At 39.5% G+C, this 24,137-nt stretch overlaps 1 protein-coding gene across 1 annotated transcript in view; it reads left to right on the forward strand.

Annotated features, from left to right (window-relative positions):
* LOC128706889 (potassium voltage-gated channel protein Shaker) overlaps nucleotides 1–8,391 on the forward strand; it is a 57,464-nt gene extending 49,073 nt beyond the window's left edge. Inside the window, exon 9 of the mRNA XM_053801835.1 lies at nucleotides 8,218–8,391. Coding sequence (XP_053657810.1) covers nucleotides 8,218–8,276 — 59 coding nt within the window. The 3' untranslated portion in view covers nucleotides 8,277–8,391. The remainder of the gene's footprint in view (nucleotides 1–8,217) is intronic.
* Nucleotides 8,392–24,137: the final 15,746 nt, after the last annotated feature.

Consider the following 24,137-nt stretch of genomic DNA (forward strand, 5'->3'; position numbering starts at 1 on the left):
CGCATTTCGTTCTTTTCTAGGGGATTGTATTATTCCCACCTCTCGGCACACACTGTCGCCATCTTTTTCACCAGTGTGTGTACCCGTTTATTGTTTGGGCCTGATTGGGTTAGCATTTGCAAAATGGTTCCGTTCATTTTCCGCTTCTTTCTTCAAATCATTCTCACAAAAAGGAATTATTTTGTCAACCCCCCACCCCCGCCCCTCTTCTCCTCTCCTCTACCACTCTTTCCCCTCCTTCCCAGCGAACATCTGCCAGGCACGAAAACAATTTTACTCCAAATCCACCGCCAAATGTATGTGAATGTACCTGTAACGCATATGTGTATGTGTTTATAAGTGTTTTTTCTCCTTGTAACCAACATACAGTAAATCTGTAAGGCTTCCGTTTTAAGCACGCCTTGTATATGTAAATTATATAAAATAAATAAGAAAAAAGAACTTATCAGTTACGCAACACGCAACACAACAAAAGAAATGCGAAACCATGCTGACAAATTGGCACCCAGTTATGGTTGTGAATATGTCCTTCTAACTGCCTACACCTCCTGTTGCAATGAATCCCCTCCATCCCTAAACTAAATAAAACCAAAAAGTTTGTAAGAAAAAAAAGTTATTTTCCTCTTCTTCTGTGTGTCGACATTTTCATTTCCACATTCTCCTTTCACAGTGATTGGAAAATTAAGAACAAAAGCAGCACACAAACGACACGCATACAAACACGAATCGGTATCGTTATTCAATAAATAAAAAATACACACACACACACCACGAAACAGAAAAGCAATGATGAATGGATGGCAACTTTTCAGTGCAAAACATTTTTTTATCCGTTTGTGTGTATGTATTCCTTCATCAGCATATCGCTCGCATTGTTTTATTTTGTATAACGTAAAAAGTTACCTTTCGCTCACACAAACTCTATTTATACGCCTCAAAAAATCATTGTTAGCTGTTTACTGTATGTACGTGTGTGTGTGTTCCATTTCCTTAATCTTGTCCAAAACTGCCACAGAAATAGATGAGATCATTCCACGTTGTGTCTTGTGCCGATTGCATTTTTGCTCCATATTTTTTCCGAACAATTCCTACGCGCCCTTCGTTTCCCATACACTCACAAACACACATACTAAATCAAACACACCCACACACACACACACACTTACCCATCCATAACGTTGCGCTTTTCCCATACTAGAAGCAATTAGAAACCTAATTAATCTTCGATTGCGAACCAAACAGGAAATGAATGTTGTGTAGGCTGAGGCCTGATACGTTTTGTCACTCGTTTTGCCGGTAGATAGCGCATCAGATGAGAATACTGTACCGTACTCTATCGTTAGTAGTTTTGTAGCGCTAGTTTGAGTGTAGCGATTTGAATACTGATCGCGAATCGTGGATTTTGCTCTGGATTTTATTCCCTCCAGTTACTAGTTGTATATCTTCCCTAGTGAAGAAGAATAAAACATAATAGAGTCGTAATAAAAATAGCATTATGTAAAATATTTTCTTTCTTGTTATTTATGCAACTCGTAACCATTGACAAAACGCAAGAAAGTTATTGACTATTGTGATTATAGAGAAATATAAACTTTGCATGGAAATATAAAAGGACATCAACATTAATCTATTTTTCCTTCCAATTTTCATTGAAAATTTCTTCATTGTTTTCTAGGTGCATTCCTTAACCAGAAGTTTTATAGTAACACCTTTTGTCTTTAGTTTTCATCCACCGAAATTTACTCACCAAGATTGTACAATGCTGCATCTCAGCAATTGGCAAAATGTTTGCGCCATTTCATTTCCCCATCCTTTCACGCTCGTTGTTGTACATCTAACGCGTATATACTAATTGGACATGCATTTGGTTTGTTTTCTTTTCTGTTTCCTATTTTCCTTCTGTTGTTGTTCCATCTGTTACTACAAAAAGACACCAAACTTTTGAAACGTACACTCAACTTGCTATGTTTCTGTTGGCTTCTTCTTCAGGAGCTCAATTTTTGTTTTTCTTCTCTTGTTTCGGTCCCAGAACACATTCGCGCCTTTCAAAATCGAACAAAATCGGGTATTTCCCCGGGGCGAATCCAATTTTTGCTAAGACGGACAACACACATTTCTAGAAATGTTGGTGAAATACACGCATAACTAATCACAAGTGTCCAGTACATTCATACCTGGGCATGTGCTTCGTGCCGCATTGCTTGATTATTTTCACCGGTGTTCTCGTCACTTTCACCGCACCGGCCACCGTTCGCTGCTCTTAGTATCCCTTACGCTGGTGGTTTTCAACTTGGAACGTTTCTATTTGTTTGTTCTCATACCCAAAAAAATCCTTACAAAAAAAATACCTATTATTCACTTCACTATAGCCGTAGAATACTCGTTACTACTAGTCTGGACTTACTGGGAATTCTAGAGTGTTCTGCAATATGGCGCAAAGTTTAGTTCCCCGTCAATTCTCGTTCCTCCTTACGAGTAACAGCAACGCCCTTTATCGGACATCTCTCATATTGCGTTCGGTGTTTTTTTCTTTTCCTGCTTTGTTTTGGAAATTAGGGACATCCACTATGGTTTAGAGAAAAAGATGAGGTCTCGTACTAGATTTTTTACATCCGGCTTCGTTTATTCTTCTCTTTACCATTCTTTCTTCTCTGTCTATTTCTATCTATCTATCTATCTCTCTCCCTCATTCTATTCTTTCTCACTCGACATCTTTCACCGAGTCCATGTTGTTGTGTGTACCTTCCGGAATTTCCCATACACCTGTACATCACTCCCGGTCCCGCTTTCTCCCACCAGCAACCCATTTCCCTTTCACAAAAAAACACAACGCCCCGCTTCCAGCGACCACTGTGCATTCTTTGCCCGAAAAACTACACGCTGATGAGTTGTATCAGAGGATAAAAAAAGCCTCGGACGTACCCCGGACAGCCATAGAATGTATTAAAAAGCCGCTATTAATAGCTTCCGTTTCCCGTCGGACCACGTGCATAAAAGCTTGGGAAGGAAGGGTGCGGGTCGACACGGTTCCTTCCTCGTCTCCGTTATCCTGTAACGGATATCCACCTTGAAACCACCCTTCACCCTTAATGGTGGTCTGTCTCTATTAGTGCTCTCCCTCCTTTTCTGTCACTGCTTAACTTCAACATAGGCCACAAGAACAGGAGGGAGAGACAAACCATACATACACAAATACACTGACACACATAAAGCCACCTTCACGAATTACGGGGCCCAGTACACTTCTAGTGCAAAGTAATATCGCAAAAATCGGGTTTTGAGTTTTGGTAAACCTAATTGAAATTAGTTTTAAAGAGTCGCTTTTATCCGATAACGCTAATTATTTTATGTATAAGATTTTTTAGGGCAAAACACAATTCAATGTGGCAATTATGTTTTTATTTGCTGTCATATTCCTTTCTAACCAACCATATGCTGGATGGAATCAGCACGAAATGGTTAAAAAGCGTATAAGCAATGTTATTGCAGATGCGCTGTGCGGTATTATAAGTTGGCCACCGAATTAAAACCGCTCGAAACATAATTACAGTAACAAAATGTTATTTTGTTATGCAAATTGCACATAACGAGGCGTTCTGCTGAAAATGAGTTTGTACAGCGTGCATACATTTAGGCGCACAGCAGATTGTATGGGTGATGCGCTCGAGATTGGGCCACACAAATGGCATTTAAAAAAAGTTTATGATGTGTTGCAGCAAAGCATTTGCAAAATGGTGGGCTAGGGATATGAGTTCTATTATGTTGTTTTTATTTATTCTTCGTTAAGTAATAGAAAAGAAAACAACCCAGGAGATCTGATCACACTAAAACAACGGCTGTTCTTTCTTTCTTTCTTTTTATCTCTTTCTTTCTCTCTTTATCTCTCTATTTCTCTCACTATTTCTCTCTCTCTCTCTCTCTTCTACATCCCAAATATTGAATATTGCAGGCGTTGTACTCTTCTCATCGGCGGTATATTTTGCGGAAGCAGGAAGCGAAAATTCATTCTTCAAGTCCATACCAGATGCATTTTGGTGGGCTGTAGTTACCATGACTACTGTCGGATATGGTGACATGACGTATGATATTTTCTCTTGTTTATCCCTTGTTATTTCTGTTTTCTTCAACTTAAAGACACCCCAAAAGCCCTTTTATTCCTCCATTTTCTTCCACCCCGAATTACATCACATTGTGTTCTTTCATGTTTGTTTATTTTTTCCAATTTTTTCCCCCAGTCTACTCAAACTCACACATCTGCTAACAGAAACGCTTCCAATGCATTTTTGCAGCGCAGCACAGCGCGATTACGATTGTGTTCCGTTTGGTTATGTTGCGCTGTGAACCGCTCCCTATACACTAGTTGTGTTGCTGCTCGATACGATGCCTTTTGTTACATTCTTGGTTTGGTTTCCTTTTCATGGGTGTTTTTTTTAAATACCTCCCAACCGATTACACTTCATACAGCTGATTGTTAAACATTGATTTCTGTTTCGTTTTATTTCCCACCCCTCACTTACATCTGTTGTGTTTCACAGACGAACACATTTTCAAGTTGCTTTTGTCGTTTGAACAAATAAAAACAGCAAATCACACAAACCTCTTATGCCAAAGTGTTCAAACGCTTACGCTACACCCATTTCACTAGCGTTATAAACCACACTTCTCTAAGACGTCCACTACAAAACAATCACTTAAAATATTGAACAATAGCACCTTCATACAAACACTATATAACTGATACATTAGCCCCTTTTACTCCATTGCAAGCACATTTTTCCAGTCAATAAGGCTCGTTTACTTTTTTTTTGTATCTTTTTATTATCACTTTTATGCCTCAGTTTCGATGTTTGACCAGACACATGTTACAAATACTACACACACCAACCACTCGCTGTTGCTCTATGTTTTGTACATCAGCTCTGTTACCATTGCCGAATCAGCCTTCGGCATAGTACTGCGCTCATGAACTTTGACTTCGCTTCTGCCCCCCCCCCCCCCCCCCCCCCCCCTTCATTAATCATATTCGTTGTTGCATCGCTTCGCCCCCCACAAAATGAATCGAAATAAAGCGTATTCGCCGTGGTAATGTGTACACCATATTGCACCCGCCCCGCCATTATTTAAACTGCACTGCTTTTCATTCCATTTCACAACGAACACGCCACTCATCCATACCGATGCGATTCTATCGTGCGTATGTTGTGTGAGTGCCGCAACCTGATGCACTTAGTACATATAAGACGCTTCTTGTCTCTAAAGCTACCCAGCGTGATGATTAGTATCATTTAGCATCATCTCATGCTATCCATATCACAACAAAATCATCACTACTACACTGCATATAGAGGATGAACGACCGTCTGTGGGGGAAAAGGGGGGAGAAAAACAGTTCACTAAAAATCCTTGAAGTTCAGTAAACCAGTTAAAGTAAACTCGTTATACACCTTTACACACGCACACACAGCCAAACACACGCATATATAAATTTGTATAAACTGTATTTAAAAATACCAACAGACCCATCCATTCACACAAGCACACGACTGACAAGCATTCCAGCCCAAAGTTCGGTCGGAGCAACCGAATGGGGAGTCACAGATCCTCCCCGTATCTTGCCAAAGGTACCTTCGGAATAGTACAATCTTAGGGTATTGGATAGTGATGTTAGACTTGCTCGCATTAGACCTGTTCGTGTTGTAAAAATAAAAATAAACACCGTGTAATAGAGAAGGTTTCACACATGCAACGCCACGCATCACGAAAAGGGTGAAGTGCAGCAACAAGCGACTTCTCCCAGTAGAATAGCACGAATTAAATTGTGTGCCGATTGTCGTGCCGGGCGCTAGCGTTCGTAGATAGGAGCTGTGCGATTAGCTACCACCATCAACAGTCATCCCATCATTTCCCGCCACCGCATGTGTGCGTGTTGCATTTTCCATCCACCATCGCCCTAATCTGCCCGACATGGAATCGGTCACACAACGCTGCTTATACCAGGAAACCTAGAGAAATGACTCGTGCGTGACCAGTTGCATTGGCTGCTTTGATTGACTTTGGCTGATTTGTTGACGCCCCGGTCGGAAGGATACCATTCCGTTCGTAAATGGTAACATAAATCGGCTAGATCGAGCCGTTCAGCGCCTAAATCAAGGCACTGCAGATGCAACAATTGCAGACTGTGGAAGGTAGCAATTGAGTCGACAAATAATACAGATATTGCGTGTTGCTGCAATTCGGGAAAGTGAAAAAGCGACCGAAAAATGCCGTAGAGGTGATGTACGGTACACGCGAGCGTATTGCATACAGTGGCTCGATGCCTAAATCTAGGCAAATGTATTTGCGCTTTACTCGCTTCCCGCTGTCATCCTTGACAGCATGAAAATGGCGAATGTGTGAACATTTATCACTACTATTGGAAAGGGTGCGTCAAACGCAACCACCACCATCAAATAAAACGAATGTTTTATAATGCATTTGGTTAGCTTCATCAATCCCCCAACGATGGAAAAACACACACAAACCAAATCTCAATACACTATCACCCCAAACCTGATGACCTTATACGTTGTTTGAGTGAAATACAAAACAATTGAATTGTTTCCATTAGTACCCTGTACTATTTGTGGCCGGAGCTTTCAAACTTCATTTGAATCATCTTTACGCGAACAAGGGGCAAATATATTGACAGCTAAAATGGACTGGTCACGCACGTATCATGTATACAAAGTAGAATGGAATTCGTTGTATTTAACGTTACTAGCATAGGGTAGCTAGTTCATTCAGCTTATCGACTCGGCATTTCAACCATACACCACTAACAAAGTAGACAATTAACACCTAATTGTAGACTAATTAAAAATTAAATTTTTAGTCCCACAAGCGAGGCTGAATGTATGCAATACTGAATAGAGCGAGTAGTTGGGAACGCAGAAAAGAAAGATTGTTAGGAATATTTTAAAAAATTACATACATTTAGGCGCTATTCCAAACACAAAAACTCCTAAACTAACAGTGGAATCTAATGAATGCATACACGGTGCACACTTTTAGACGAAAATAGTGTTTTTTTTCTTTGTAGAATAATAAAGATACTAAAAGACAAACTTCCATCAATCACAGGCACCACTCACTAATAACTCACTTCATGAAACAGTTAATTATGAACGACGAAACAAACATTGAACATAACATCCAAAAAGCTCAATTAATTTATAATCATCCAGCGTCGAGTTGTATGTCCAGCTTTCGATTCAAACTCCATTTCAAACCCGTGTCAAACGGTTTTGTGTGGGTTATCGCATACACTAGATGCCTTATGTGCGCCTAAACGGCATGTTAAAAAGTGGCATTTCCTACATCAGTTATTCAATGCGAAGTCTTCTGCGTATCCATCTATCTATAGTGATCCCCAGTTACCGTTTACAGTGGGTCCACCATCCACACGTCGACCATATCATTCTCGCTTCCTTTACGGCACACATTATCACCTTCATTGTCTTCATTAATCCGTACACCGCAGAGCCACGAATGTATCCTTCCGTCAACCGTTTCCGCCATCTTGACGGTTGTGTAAATCTTCACGTTTACATACCGCTTCGCTTCCTGCCGTACACTCTGGTTCCTCTTAACTGTATTGTGCGCAACTGCTGCCTTATTTATAACCACCGTACCCATCTGCATGGTTCGTGTAGTTGCTCGCGAATGTTATCCCACTGTCACATGTCACATGCTTGCCTGCTCGTGGCCCTTCCACTCTCCCGCTGTGCGTCTCGATGGCGAGGGCGAGCGATAAATACCAAATCCCAGTGCATGCGTAGATGTAGATGTATTCCCTTTCTAATTTTCGACCACACGATGGTGGTCGTTGACGATGACAGCTTCCGAACATGGAGAAACTCACCAATACGCGCGAACGTCCAAACGGACCCGGTGCTCCATGCTTTAGTTGCTTTAGTCAATTAGATTAGTTGCATTTCTCATACGCTTTCTGCTCGCTTACTATGCACTTACATACTCACACGGCTTAATACATACCGTACACACAGCATCACACACTCACACAAGCCTGCTCAAACTCAAACTGCCTAATATCTGTCTCACTATCTGTTTTCCATCAATTGCATACGATACGTCCCAACTAGCTGTACTAGCCTGATCACTTCTTAAACGATCCGAGCCAAACCTACACTAACTTGTCTTCTCTTTCGTTCGAATCAGGCCGGTCGGCGTGTGGGGCAAAATCGTGGGCTCGCTGTGCGCGATTGCCGGTGTACTGACAATCGCACTGCCCGTACCGGTTATCGTCAGCAACTTCAACTACTTCTATCATCGGGAAACGGATCAGGAGGAGATGCAAAGTCAGAACTTCAATCACGTTACCAGCTGTCCCTATCTTCCTGGCACTCTGGGTAAGTTGGAGATGGTGCTGCCGGACAAACAAAAACAATCGCAACTATGTTGTCAAGCAATTGGCATAACTTTAGGCGCCTGCATAATGTGCCTTCTGCTTGTCTGCTTGTTTGGCTTGCCCGAGTGGCTATTTCCGCTCACAAGAACGTTCATTCATTATTTTCCCCTTCTTGCTGTGTTTCCCCAGGTCAACATTTAAAGAAAACTTCGTTGTCCGAATCATCGTCCGACATGATGGACCTGGAGGACGGGGTCGAGACAACGCCCGGCCTATTAGGTGAACAAAATCGTATGGTTCCATTTTTAGGAGCGCATCTTACCGATAAACAACAATTGCAGCAGCAGCAACAAAACTGCTGTAAACAACCATCGAACGGTGGAGGTAGTGGTGGTGGTGGTTTAGGTGGAGGTGGTGTAGGTGGTGGTGGCGGCGGTGGAGGTGTTGGTGATATCGGTGGAGGCCTCGGTATTGGTGGAGGCAGTGGTGGTGGCGGCGGCGGAGTCATTGGTGGTGCCGTCGGTGGTGCCGCCGGTGGTGGCGGCACCGGAAGCATCGGTGGAACGAATAATAATTTACAACAACGCCATAATAGCGCTTTAGCTGTTAGTATCGAAACCGATGTCTGACTACTGGGTATGGCTATTTCTGCTAGTTTATATTATAATTTACTTTTTTTTATTATAGTTCTGTATTTAGGCTTCCGACGGTGCTCACCGGTGACGGTACATGGTCGGTACTCTTCGTTCTCCCTTTGCTCCCTTTGTTCCTTTTTCCCTAAGTGTGTGTGAATGTTGTTGTTGTTGTTGTTAAAAATATTAAAGAGACTTTGAAACATGAGAGTTTCTTTCGTCTCTAGGGTGTGTGAATGTAGTTTCCTGCGTATCTCAACGTCAGCTATCAATTGACACCATCCCACGTCAGTAGCTTCGACAATCAATCCACGATAGCTTGTGATATTTGTTTCTAATACAAGGGCAACTTCCCATTAAGCCCAACTTTCAGAATAATCTTTCGTTTCGCCACCTGTTCCCATCCACCCCTTCTTGTCGATCGTGTACTCTAGCCAGCGAGCACCAGAAGCGGCCTGTAAGTAAAGCATTGCTCCTTCATTATACGCACCTGACCGGAATATGAATACATATGATACAGCTTCAACTACACGTCACTCACACAACCACGCCTACTCACGCGCGCCCTCCCTATTTGATCCCTTGTCTTGTTCGGTACCAAAAAAAAAAATATAAATTTCTTTGAAATGTTTGGCAATTTTTTAAAAACTTGTTTCTTTTGCAATTAGAATCAATTCGTTTAAATTGTGTCCTGAGTCCTAGCAGCTTGCAGCTCCAGCTGCTAAGCTCCATCGTCTTTAACAGTTTCATCTCTCTCATGTGCATTTTCATTTTCTCTTGCAATTGTCTATAAAAATCGCAAAAGAGAAAGCGTATTTCACACTTCTAGAAGTTATCGGGATAGCAGGATAGTTCTATAAAAAAGAAGGTGGAAACGACCGGCTCATATATCGTTGGACCAAAATTAGCATTGTTTTCTTCAAGTGGTTTCGTGTGTTTCAAAATGATTAACACACACCATTATGATATGACAGGTGTATACTTTTGGGCGTTTTAAATCCTAAGATGCTTCATAAAATAACAAAAATAAGCGGTATGCAGAAATCAGCTTGTCCATCCTGTTGCAAACAAAATTCCTAACAGTTAATACTGTATGACTTCTGAAAAAACTTTTTACAATCCTCTCTGGTTTCTGGTTGCCTAATTATTTTATGCAGTACAAGTTGATTCATTATCTATACCTTGTGGACGGTGAAAGTTGAAGCGGTGTACAATGTTTTTTGGTACAAGAATTTTTTTATCTCTTGATGTAATTTCACTATAATGAGTTTTAGTTTCGCAAACGCCTTGTACTATGCAATCACTTACAAAGCCAATTGCTCCGGAGGGACATGTTGACGTGTTCAAGCACAATGCTGCATACATTAAGGCGAACAAATTGTTAACAGGACAATCGATTTTGGAAATAACTGTTAGCAATAATCTTCACTAGGAATGGTTAATAATGGTTAATAAAATTAAAAAAATGCCATCAATAAAACGATAATAATTCAATGAGTCAACAAATCAACACATTTATCATGAAAATCAAAACCGATGTCTGATTTTTCGCTACATTGGTAATTTGAGTAAGAATTTTTATTTCTATATTATTTATTAGTTACATATTTAAGAAAAAAAAGATTATTCCCTAAATCAATAGATTAAATCCGAACTGTTAGGCTTGATAAATATGAATTGAATACAGCTTAAGTAATCAAGATAAGATGTAAACTAATAAGAAACGAAAAAGAGAGAATGGTGCCGACGGCACAGTTAAGATGCCTGAGATACGTATTGGACGCTTTTTAATGCCTGCTTGAACATAGGTTGCATACTTTCAGGAGTTTGACTCCAAGATACAATCTACCTTGGAGCCTCATTAATCATCGTGGGAAGTGATACATTTGTACCAATTTCTACCGTCCTACCAGCTCATTTTAGTATGTTAACTATTGAGGCTAGGCTCAGCGCACGATGTATTTAAAAGAAAACCAAAACTATAAAATCAACTCAACGTCGTTAGTCGATGGCGGAAGGACGTTGTTTTGTTAACTTAAAAACAACCCAAAAATAATATGCGTATATGAAAAAAATTAAACCTTCCAGACAAGTAAAGCTCGCACTAATAATATCTCACCGTAATTGTACTTTAATTCGATCGTTTCATTTTTTGCCGTTTTTTGCTACCACTTGTTCTTCTTCTTCTGTTTCGTATGGTTTTTTTACAACACGTTACTGATATACATACATATGTATATATCTATATATATATATATATATATATATATATATATATATATATATATATATATATATATATATATATATATATATATATATATAGTTTTGATTTCTACCAATGGCAACCGTTTCACCACAGCCCGATCTTTTTTGCCACATTCTTAACCCCCCTCCCTCTTGCTCACTAGCACGGGAGGCGTTCGCGCACTATATAAATATATAGGCAAGGGGGGGAGATTCGCAGCCTTTGGATAGAGGGTGTAGAGGGTGAGAATGCTCGTTACACGGGACACTACACGGGAATTCTCTCTTCTTCTCTCTCCATCTCTCTTGCTTTTTCTTCTATGTATAAATACGCAAACACGTACACATACACACAGTACACACTAACAGGATTTAAAAACCGAGCAGCTTCTTTCAACAACAAAAGCAAAACAATAAAAATTAAGTCCTTGAACTATTTACTCAACAATTCGAGTATATACACAGCTAGATTGGTCCCTGCAAAGGGATTTTTTTTAAATTACACACACACCCAACTTTACATATTAGGTAAAACGTCCTGGCCTAGTTTAATCCCAAAAGCAAGAAACAGATTCACCTGCTGCGACTCTCTCGTTAGTTATTGCTGCTCGCTGAATCCCTGCTCTCCCCCTCAACCCCTGGCTCTTCCATGCTCCTCGAAAGGTAGATGCGTGTTGCATACTACACCTCGGGATGAGATCCTGCCGTGGTCTCATCGTATTTTTTTTGAATGACGCTAGTTCCGGTGAAAAACGCTGTTCGTTTGCCTTGTATAGCTTGCTCGAAATGTAGCCCGTAGTAACCCTTCCGTGTAGATAGTTGTCTCTTACTATATAGCCACTCTCAGCTGTTCTTCTTAGTCGGGACAACCTCGGGAAGGGGGCGCACAGTCGGCCCAAGTGTCCGTGCTGACTCGGAGCGATCGAAGGGAAGATCACACAGATAACACAATCGTACTCTCTTACTCTCCCAAAGGACCAGGCCAGATAGTAGGGATACGAATTACGGTGCCCACCATGACACTATGATTGGTGGTATCTAAAACATGAGAATGAGAATAATAGGGATACAAGATGCAGCAATCTCTACCAGAATCAAGAGCCAAGTACTGAGAATATATGTACAAGACATCACTACGACAAACAGACATCCTGGCAATAGTGACTTTCACGTCAAAGACTTTGATAACTTGAGACTACCTAATTCTTGCAGGAAACAGACAACCTGATGGCGGTACTCACGTCACGAATACGGTTCTCAAATATACCTCGTAAAGGCCGACCGGAACAGACTGTAACAGACCTACAACTATACATCCTTCCAACGAATTCCTCATTCCATGAAGAACGTTACCATCCAATGTAATCCTTCTGTCCATACCGAACATCCCAGCCACCTTCACACTCCCTCGTCCATTGTCTGTGTTATGTTCCCATTGTACAAAAACAGTACCGGAAGACCGCACATCCTCCTTACGCTGTTTGTCGCCCGCTACTGGACAGACGTGTTTGGTAGGATGGCCTACGCAAAGATCAGCAAAATCTAACATGTGTACCATTCTTCTTCTTTTCTTTACTTTCTCTCGTTCTCACAACTTGCATCTATTACCGCACAACCCACCGCACGATCTGCAACGGTGTTTCGCCCACGGCCCGTTATGACGATCCAACCGTCCATCAGTGAAACGAACACTTCGCGCTATTTTTTGGCCAGCAGAACTCATACGCTGGCTGCCAGTTTCACCGAGAGCGGTCTGAACGGTTTGAACGGTCTCCCCATCGCCAACCATCGCCGGAGCGGAACACACGTCGTGGACAGGTTGCCAGTCCCGTACAGCCCGCCCCCAGGTGGGCCTCCTGTTCCACCGTGTGCCATGTTTGACACGTTCACCTTACCTTTCCCCACTGCACCACATACTCCCTCCAAATAGCCTTCATATGCCTGCTCATTCGGTACTGCATCCGATGACAGCTGACGCACGCAGATACCGGATAGATACGCTCGCGCTACACATCGAACGTAAAAAAAAACAAGGTCTGGAACGGTGCAAGAGACGTCAGTGGTATCGCCGCCGCTGGAAACGAAAAGCGATCGATCAGGACATCCGAATCATCCCTGCAAACCTCTCGACCCCCTCCTCATTAATGGAGCAAATAGTAGTAATAATAATAGTAGCAGCAGCAGCAGCAGTAGCAGCAGCATCAGCAGCCAAAGTACAAGCAGGCAGCATCAACATCAGGACATACTCCGGACGGTTTCACCAGCGTGTCGACCATTCGAAGACGACTATCCTCAAAAGCGAATGACGCGTGGACTCTGGTCGTGCCCGTTGTCCTTCACAAATATCTTCGCGACCATTAGTGAACAGTAACAGTCAGCAAAGCGAAATATATAAACATGTGCTAGCTTAGCAAAATGAAAGATGAACGTTTTTACAAGCTGCTGTCCGGTTTTGTGTACGATTTTTTTTTATTATACGGGAATAGGCCTAGAAGATCCCAAGGCGTTCGGTGAAATGAACTAAACTAATAAGCGTACACTATTTCCTCAACACTGCAACTGCTTTCTCGAAATTGCTGTTTGCGTTCTTGAGTACCTTGTTACTTCTTCTGCTACTAACGACCGTTACCAAAACCTAAAACGACAAACCGGAAAAGAAAATTGAAAACAAATAAATCAAATGCAATTTCACCATCCATTCGGTGCGCCTACCAGCTACACTCATTGATGCACGCGCAAATAACCTCAGCAGGACCTCCTCATACATTCGCTCCACTACATAACAAAGACACCACACGCACACTGTTCGGGGGCTGCCGCTCCGCAAGGCCAGTCGTAAAGTGCGGCCACCGGGAAACCACGCGTTCAGCCGTACGTCCGTTCCACTCGTCCTTGACATACGAGGACTGAACACAATATCCGCAGTTTATTGCGTATTTTGCAAACTTTTTCATCTATTGTCAAACCAAAACCAAAAAAATACTTTAATCTAGATTAAACAACCAAAAACCGAAACAAGGAACAGCTAAAAAAATGGCGGTTTGGGATAAGCAAAAAACGATAAGCGGTACGGAACGAATGCAAATAGAAAACAATTAAAATGCAAACCAAAACTAAGGCAATGGTATAGGATGGCACAGAGTTAAGGGAATAAAAAAGGAAAAAAAGGAAGCTACTACTACCACTGTTACAAAAAAAGTAATAACAGCTAAACCAAAGGGAACGAAACCAAAAAGTAAATAAATAATCAATAATTAAAGAAGACAAGCGGCAGACAAAGAAGAAGAAGCTAAACAAATCGTAAGGAAATCATTCGCAGTTATACCACATTAAAAAAAACACGTACATAACAAGCAGCATACCTTAGCAAAGTAAAGCGTCGCAACCAAACAAACAAACAAAAAAAGGGCAAAACTAACCTGAGGGCGTGTAGACTTATAATGTGTGCAAAATTAAGCAGAAGAAGAAAAAACACAAACAAAGAAAATAAGCTAAGCTCTCTATGGCACTCGTGCGAAAAAATAAGAAAAAAAATAATTACCGGAGCAGGAGCGTCAGTGGGGTGCTGTTAAAAAGGAGGGCTGAACGAAAAAAAACCACGCGGAAGGAAACACAGGGCCAAAAAGGGCATTGCAGTAGGGGCATAGTAGTACTGGGTACCGTATCCCTTCCTTCGGACATTTCCTTTCTGCAACACGACACACGGTTTTATGCAAGTAGGGTGACTAAACACAGCGTCGCGAAAATGGAACCACACTGGAACATGGGCGCGCCATCACGGTGGACGTAAGTTCACTAGATGCACACTTAACACAGTAAACACACGACTAAATCACATACGCAAACACACACACACACATACATCCACACTCACATACAATAGGTGTCGATAGTTTGGTCAGGCATGTCATAACAGTAGGCGAATGTGCCACTAGAGGGCGCTCCAAAAACAATCGTAAATGCTTAGTGTGGCGTGTTTAGTGGATGAAATAGTAACACAGTACGAAAGAGATATAATTTTTTCCTCCCTCCAGCCTTTCTTTCTCTTCTACTTCGCATCAAACTCCGGTATTTATGCACCACCACCTATTCCCGTTCACCACTTTTAAAAACCCTGTCATATAGTCGACATAAAAGGGTCGAAATGTTTTTTTTCTAGTAAACAGGCAACAAGACAAAACAAGAAGCAAACCAAAGTGCATTGGTGCAAATCGATACACACACACACACACACACACATATATATATATATATATATATATATATATATATATATATATATATATATATATATATATATATCATATATAAACATACATTCATAACATTCATATATTCGGATATAAACAAACCACACGACACAAGCAACACCCGACAGTGAACGAAAAACGTCAATGTTACTAGGCCCGGCCCGGTTAGGCCCGGGCTCCGCAAGCGTACAAATAACGGTCCTGCCCCGTTTGTAGATATTCCTTTCGGTTTTTTCGGTAAAATCTTATTCAATTCTTATCTACTATGTGCTCCTTCCCACCTGCGACCCGCGTGTACTGTTTACGGGAAGGTGCGGAATGACAAACAAATTAAAACAAAATAAAAAAAAAACCCGTTTAGCTTGAGTACGTAAAGAAAAACAAAAAAAAACAAACAAACTAAAATCCTACCTACGTTTTAGCCTTGTAGGCAGATTAGGCGACAGATAGGCCAGTGAAACTTAGGGTTAGGAAGCTCGTAGGCAAATGCAAAAAGGGCGAAAGGGGTGAATAGGGAGGGAGGTAAAAGTGAAAAAATATGAAAAAGAGGGTAAGAGAAATACAAAGCGAGAAAGAGAGAGAGAATAAGAGAGAGAGAAAGAAGAGAAACGTAATGAACGAAAGAGATAGTAGCAGCAATACCCCAGTTTGCGTTCTAATCGGAAAATTAAGAGATAACGGATAATATCTTCTCCCTCTTTCTTTCTCTTTTTCTTCGCTCTCTCTATTTTTCTCTCTCTCTCCTTCTCTCTCTCTCCTTCTCTCTCTCTTATATTTCTTTCTTTCTCTTTCTCTTACTAGCCAGAACTAAAAAAAACTGACAAAATTCTAAAAAAACGTCCTAAAGCTTGATGCGCGGCGTGATCGCATATGTTTTTTAGGTGAAGGTACTAGATGCAAGTAGTTTTGCCACGTTTATTATTCACTACTTAAAATCGAAATCGAACCGAACCACGTTCGGCGAGCCGGTAGCGGGGCTATGGTAGCAAAACGCACCACAAATACACACACATACAACACACTTTATCCAACATCCGACCTTCCTTACCCCTGCCCGCCCCTCCCTCTCCCTGCACCTCGGAAAATGCAATGAGATATTATAGTAAACGAGTAAACTTCAATAGAATTCTTAATCAGATTAATTTATTATTCATATATTTTTTCTATAAAATAATGGAAGCGGTTACCGTATTGCTCTTTATAGATTCTAATCCAAGCAAAACGCAAAATGAAGGAGCGGTAGAAAAATAATAATAATAAATAAAAAAAAACTCGAAATCGGTATGAAAAGCACATAGTAACACAAATTATAATGAAGGATTGCGATGGAGCAGAAAGCTAGCGAAAAAATAGCAAATACTAAATGGAGGCGCTAAAATCGTTCATGGTTACAGAGAACAAAACACACACATACTCACACACTGAGCATAGACCACAAAATACGACAAAAGTTACACGATGCTATCCCCGGAGCGACTTATCACACATGAAGGAGAATAGTGACAAATATCCTTAAAACAAAACGACATGTACACACATTTACACAGCCAACAAACAGACTAACACAAACATTTACACATGAAAAACAAGAAGAAGAAAACCATGCAAAGAAGTCTAAAGTAAAAAAGTACTACGTGGAAGAATTTAAGCGACAACAGACAGTAAAAAAAAAACAAGGCGTGTGTAAGCTTATATCGTGTAATGAATCTAAGTAAAAAACGCAAACTATGAAAAAAAACACAAAAGAAAATGAATGAAAATACCTAAAAACAAAATGAGAAAAAATGTAAGCTAAAACAAAAACGAAACCAAAACCAAAACCAATATTGATAACAAAACAAAAAAACACGTAAGGAAAAGAAATGAACAGAAAAACACACATACACAAACACACACAAACACATGTTGAAGAAAAATGGCTGCCATCCCAATTGTTGCGTCCTTTTTAGTACACTACGAATTACTCTCACTGGTCACCATCGAATATTCACCAGTATGGAGGGAGGGGAATAAAACAAAGAGCGAGAAGAGAGACGAGATACGGAAAGGGAATGTTAAGAACAAAACCAAACCGACACAACATCAAACAGCAAATGTAAATGAAAACTGAACAAATAGAATGGTCACAATGTCACACTTTTTAAGTAGTTCTAAAACAAAGGCAAGCAACAACAACAATAACACATCGAAATCGGGCAAAACCTTTGTCTCTCTCCGCTATCCTCCCTTCGTATACCCATCATTTTGGTAACTCTTCAGCTCTCTATCTCTCTCTCTCTCTCTCTCTCTCGCACAAACACACGCCAATAAAAACATGTTTTCTCTTTTTCTTGCTCTTTACTCTCTATAGCTCTCTCTCTCTCTCTCTCTCTCTCTCTCTCTCTCTCTTTTTCTTTGCAACTTTTTCGTTGTAACTCTTACTCGTTTCTCTATTTTACATGAGCACACTACCTGTAGTTTCCCACACAGTCATTTAATTTATTCTTAACTCATTCTTTCCTTACACTATTTCACAATACGGTGTTAAACTCTTTTAAAATGGAAGATTCCGATAGTTCCTTTCGTTGATTTGTTGAGTTGTGTTCTTTCCGAAACAGTTAACGAATTTATGACTCTTGTTAGTGTTTGTTGTCTTTCTTCGGAATCCTGGTTTACTGGTTAGTTTTTTCCCATTTTTTTGTGTTTTTATCTGTTATTTTCAGTTCATTTGTTAAGATCGAGTATATAATATCACAGTGCTAATTCTAGTACAGTTCCTTTTACTATTTCCCTTATTTCTGTTGAAAAACTGATAATTTTCTTTGAATTCGTGTGTTGGTCCAACTGAATTACATATAAAATAAAAACAACGAACAATTAATCTTTGCTTGATCGCATTGGACATGTAGTATACGTACAACTATACCCCGCTGACGGAATGTGACGCACTTTGTCTACGCATTCGTTAAACAGCCCGGAGCATACAAGTAAAGTCTCCGTTCGGTATTATGGTTTCCTGTTTCTGCTTCATCACATCGAAACGCTCAACCAACCCATGTCAATTAACGCCACAAACGTGATGCTTTCGATGCAAATTGTGTGCTGGTTTTTGGACAACTTTCGCCACGAATGCCGAAAGTATCCCCTTCCCCAAAATGAATGATTTAGCTTTGTTTCCTATCAACTTCGTTATTTTCATTTTATGTTATTGTTTCGTTTTCTTTTTTTTGTATCTAAACAACTGACTTAGATACAGCCAGCTAACGAAAATGTTGCTTTGCTTTCCATTTATGCCAAACTTTGCCGAAAAATATACTGTTCAACAATTATGTTCTATGTAGAAAAGGACAGCATAACAAGAAAAAATAACAAAACCCGGGTATTGCTAACAGACCTACGACGACCGATCCGATGCTAAGCTGTGCCCTACACACCAACTGTTAAACCTCACCTTCCAACCAAGGACTGGATACAAGTGCACAAAACTTTTAACAGGTCGCTGCAATACAATGGCGTTGTAAAAGTTATACAGCCAATAGCCGAAACGATTGCATGTAATAGACTCCCATACCCGTATGCAAAATGTAAACAAAAAGAGAGAGAAAGCAAAACATCCAGCGTGCTAGTGAGAACGAGCAAAATCAAGAACAACACAAAGCAGAAAAAGAATGAAAACGAAAACAAAACACACATACAGCTGAATCCACTTTAACGCAGCATATAGTAAAAAAAAATTAATCGAGCGAAGTAGCAGTAAAAAAATAAAGAAACAGAGTAAGAAAATATGTGCAAGGAAACAAGAACACCAAAAAAAAAACAAAGCAGATGAAGAAGAAGTGTGTAAGCTTATAAAACTAAACAAAAAACGTCGTTTTAAATGAAGCGGAAACGGAAATTATAACAATACAAACAAAGCAAACGAAAAATAAACAATTTGTGGACATTTGCCAAACAACATTAATACGAAGCACGAGTGGTAAAAAGGCAAAAACCAAAGCAACTTAAAAGCAACATAATAAGAGAACGGAGAGGACACTCAAGAACATCCAGAACGCAAAACACACAAAACAGAAATAGAGATAGCAAAAGTTAGAGGGAGAGAGAGAGAGAACGTAAGAGAGCGAAAGAGAAAGTTTTAAAGAGATTATAAAGAGTGTGAGTGAGATAGTGAAAAATAACCAAAGAAAAATTGTAAACTTAACGATATTCATTACTCATTTGAATAAGAACGAGAGCTCTCCAGTTTTGCCGTTAAACAAAAAAAAACTAAGCGAGTCTTTTGCAAAGCACTGGAACTAATTAATGAAGCAAAATGCATAAATATATAAATATCGACGGTTTAGCACATGCCCAGCAGAAAGGGGATAAAAGAATGTTACTAACATTTTTGAAATCTTAGCCTGTGAAACCCAGAAAATTGTTTTGCAAAAAACTAAATGCTACTAGGCTAGGCTTTTTGTGCAACAAAGCAATAGAAGGCTGCACATGTTTTGTGAAGTGGAAGCAATCCCAGCGGCAGTTGAAACGAGAGCTAATCCTACAGACGAATACACACTACAAGAACACACATACACACATCAACATAAATATACACGCGATAGCTACAAGCAAGCTGAGACAAAATGCCCATACAGCAAAACATTACCCTGTATAAGCGAGCGTTAACGAGGTAACTCCCCCACTTCCTCGCCCCTTCCCTCCTCTCCCACCAACCCCCGCAAGAGAGCGGAATGGAAGTATTCGCTTTCTCTTATGAAAGTGTGCGTGTGTGTCGTGCGGGGATTGCGAGACTAAACAGTTTGATGAGCGACATAAACGGTGTAGAAACGTAAGATATACCTTTTTAGATAGTCCTTTAACAAAGCAAAACCAAATATTGAAAAGATATGCAAGCTAAAAATTACATCCAACCAAATCCACCAAAACCTTATCGCATTCGACTAAAACAAAAATCTTTTGAAGCACAACAGATTGGTCTGAAAGAAAAAAACAACACGACCAAACCGTACGCAGAGAAGATAAAAAAAATCTACATAAAGGCTTATCCTACTTCGCACATGGGTTTTGTTTCTTTGGAATGAAGGTTAAACTCGCATGCAATAGTTACGCTCTGGTGGTATTCGTTTTTTTTTCCTTCGTTTTTTATTTCATTTTTTTACGCTGGTTGAAAATGTCCTGATCTGCACTAGGTAATAGCGAGCATCACGTGAAAAGTGTATAGCAGCGAAAAACAAAATACAAAGTAATAAGACAACCCCTTCCCTCCCCCTTTTTGTGACGATAGGCGACAGAGAAATGTAGAAATTATGTCCAAAAACCAAAGCAAGTGCATAGAATGGTAAAAAATGTAGTGAAAAAAATGAGAGAAAAAAAATCAAACTAAACCAAACTAACAATTAACAAACAACAACAAAAAACAACCTTTTAGCTTGTAAGTTTATCGCCCCATCAGCTTCTGTTAGTTAGCCCTACGTGTAGAATGAGATGATAAATGGTGAAGAATTAAGTAAAAAAACGAAAGAACGAAATGAAGCGTATAAAAGAATGAAAATTCTCTAGCACGTACAGACACACACAAACACACAGACACACTCAAAAATCACACAAACACACATCCAAATGGACACATCAACAGCACTGACGAATGACTTGTCCAAACCCATCATCCGCCAATCTAGGTGTAATGACACACAAAAACCCATTACCAATACATTTTTTCTGCTTCCTTAAACGTTTCTTAGAGTGATTGCAGGCTTGTAGAAACAGCGACTACAAAAAAAGAAAGAAATAAACTATCCAATAAAACAGCTCTTAAGGAAAACGTTATGAAGTAATGTTTATGTAGTGCACACGATTCTCTAAAAAAAAAACAAACAAAACAAAAAAAGCTAAAAACAATGAAAACCACATCACATGACTACACGTTGAGACACATGACATTACCAAATAACGAAACAGAAACCAAGAACAGTTCGTATGCATACATCTAAACACACTGTGAGGATTATTATGGGAAACTCCGATAAAGGGAAAATGAAATAGAGAAAAAGAGAAGTACGAAAGATAGACAGAGAGATAGATGGAATAAGAGAAAAGAAGAGAACAGATGCGGAATCTATAGTAGAGAAAACAAGCAAAACAGCCAAGCAACGCAGCTAGCAGCCAAGAGCCAAGCGCCCATATTGCTAAAAATCTATAAAAAGAAAACAAAAATAAGTAAACAAAACAAAAAACGACACAAAAAAATTATAGCGTGTAAGCAAAGCCAGTGGCAAAAGGGCATATTTAGTAGGCAGAAGACAAGAAAAACGAAAAAGAAGAAGTAAAGAAACAGACAGAAAATAAGCTTGGTACCAAATGAAACAATACTAGTGAACGTAACTTGGAGCGAAGCTGAAGAAGGTAAATCCAAAAACAGTAAAGAAAAGACAAAAAAAGAATAAATAAGAGCAGCGAAGTTGCGTCTATACATATATAAATATATAACATAAGCGACGGAATAAGATATCGAATCAGTATCGAAACGTGGCGTTTTGGATGCTAAAAGTGCAGCATAGCAAAACTTTAAACAAACCGCAAACAAACAACAGCAAAGCATTAACAAAACGAGCTGAAAAAAGAAAAGAGAAAAAACATTTTTCCCAAATCTGCAATTATTATCTTTAAAACAAAAATCGCGTAACGATACAACCGCCCTCTCCTAAGAAGGAAAACAAAACACACTCAAAACAAAAAAAATCCTAGGGAGCCAGACAATTGAAATACAGCAACACACACATAGAAAGGAATTCGGAACACAAAACGAAATGAGTGAAAGTAACAAAAAGGCACAGAGATTCGCTAGCCAAGATTGAAAATGTGGAGAAAACAGCAAAAGAACAGCGGTAGAAAAAAGAAATAATGACAAGAAGTAGAAAGAGAGAGAGAGAAAGAGAAGAGAGCGAGAGAGTGAGTGAGATAAATGAAGTGAAGCCAGATTATGCAGTGCAGAATGATGCAAGCAAGAAAGATAAAATAGTAATATAGAATTAAGCGAAACAAACCATTTCCCGAATTTCTTCCTCTTTTGGATAGTGCAATGAACGATTATGAAAACCAGTTGCAATGGAAGCAAGCGATAGGACAAAGGCTGTAGTTAAATAAAAACAAACGTGAAGCAGAACTACAAACACAGAAACGCCGAAGAAATAATAATAACGATAATAGTAATAGTAATAATAATAAAATAAAAATAATAATAATAATAATAATAAATAGTACTAATAATAACATTGAAGACATGAGTAAGGTGAAGAAATACGAGAAACAGCGAGAGCGAAAAAGAAAGAGAGAAAGAAAAAAATGGAACAACATAGAGAACGAAGGAAGAAACATACACACAAGCAGTGAACCAAAATTCTTATGATTAAAACAAAAAAAAGTAAGCTTAACTAAAACCCATTTTAAATGAGCAAATATCCCCTTAAAGAAAAACACGAAACAAAAGCATGTAAGAAAGAATGAAACAGACTCGTAAAATAAAACTAGTAATTAAACAACGCTCACACAAAGGTACGACGACAAGGCACTCTAATTCACACATACATGGACACATACATTCACAAACATACATACGCGGAAATAGAAACTATTACTCCCATTAGCAGAAGCAGAATCGAAAAAGCACCTGAATGAGTAACTATTCATAGAGGAAAATGGAACAGAAGTGCATACGAATCAAGCTAGAAAGTGAGACAGAAGCAAAAGATTCACTAGGAAGGATAAATGAATGCTAAACAACCAAAGAAGTCAACCAAAGAGATGCCACGGATTGCCACTTCCACTGTCCAACTAACAAATAAGCAACAGAAAGAAAGGGGTGCGAAAGTAGAGAACAAGGAGGTGAGAAAGATGAAAATCGATACAAAGAGAGATAAAGGAAGAGAAAGAGAGAGAGAGAGAGAAGGGTCTCTCGTTCTCCTTGTTAAAAAGTCTACACGTTTCAAACCATAAGAATCTAAACGGTTGAAATTAGGATCAAGAGTTGCCGAAAGTTGTAAAAACTTAATATCAAATATTAACCAAGCGCTATTCAATTTTCCTGAATTAAAATATTGCTTTTACTGACACTCCCAATTTCTCATAAATATTTATAAATATAAAACAATTTTAGTATTTTTTCTCTATATACATGTGTAATATGATTTGTTTTTTTTTTCCATGTTACTGTAAAGATATGGAAGCAAATAATTGTTTTTCTTTTCTTTATCTCTCTTTCCCTCTTTCTTTCTCTCTCTCTCTCTCTCTCTCTCTTTCTCTTCATCCGTTTTTCTACATCTTCTATTGGTATAACGCACACGAATGTTATTAGAAAGGAAAACAAACTTGCAAGTAAGGAAACAGTAAAGAAAACAACATGCAAATGAAGAAGCGTAAGCGTAATATAAAGAAGGAAAGGCAACAGCAGTGGAAAAAAGAGGGAAGCGATAAGAACTTATGCATACCAGGTAGCGAACATGAAGTAGTAGATGCGAAAGACAAAAACCTCACAATGTGATAATACAAATCCAGAACCTAACACTACAAACACATATTCGTTCTCAACTCTTACGAACACGCAGATACACACCAGGAAAACAGTAT

This window comes from Anopheles marshallii, chromosome X (assembly GCF_943734725.1).
Source record: "Anopheles marshallii chromosome X, idAnoMarsDA_429_01, whole genome shotgun sequence".
In the NCBI taxonomy this organism is placed as follows: domain Eukaryota; kingdom Metazoa; phylum Arthropoda; class Insecta; order Diptera; family Culicidae; genus Anopheles; species Anopheles marshallii.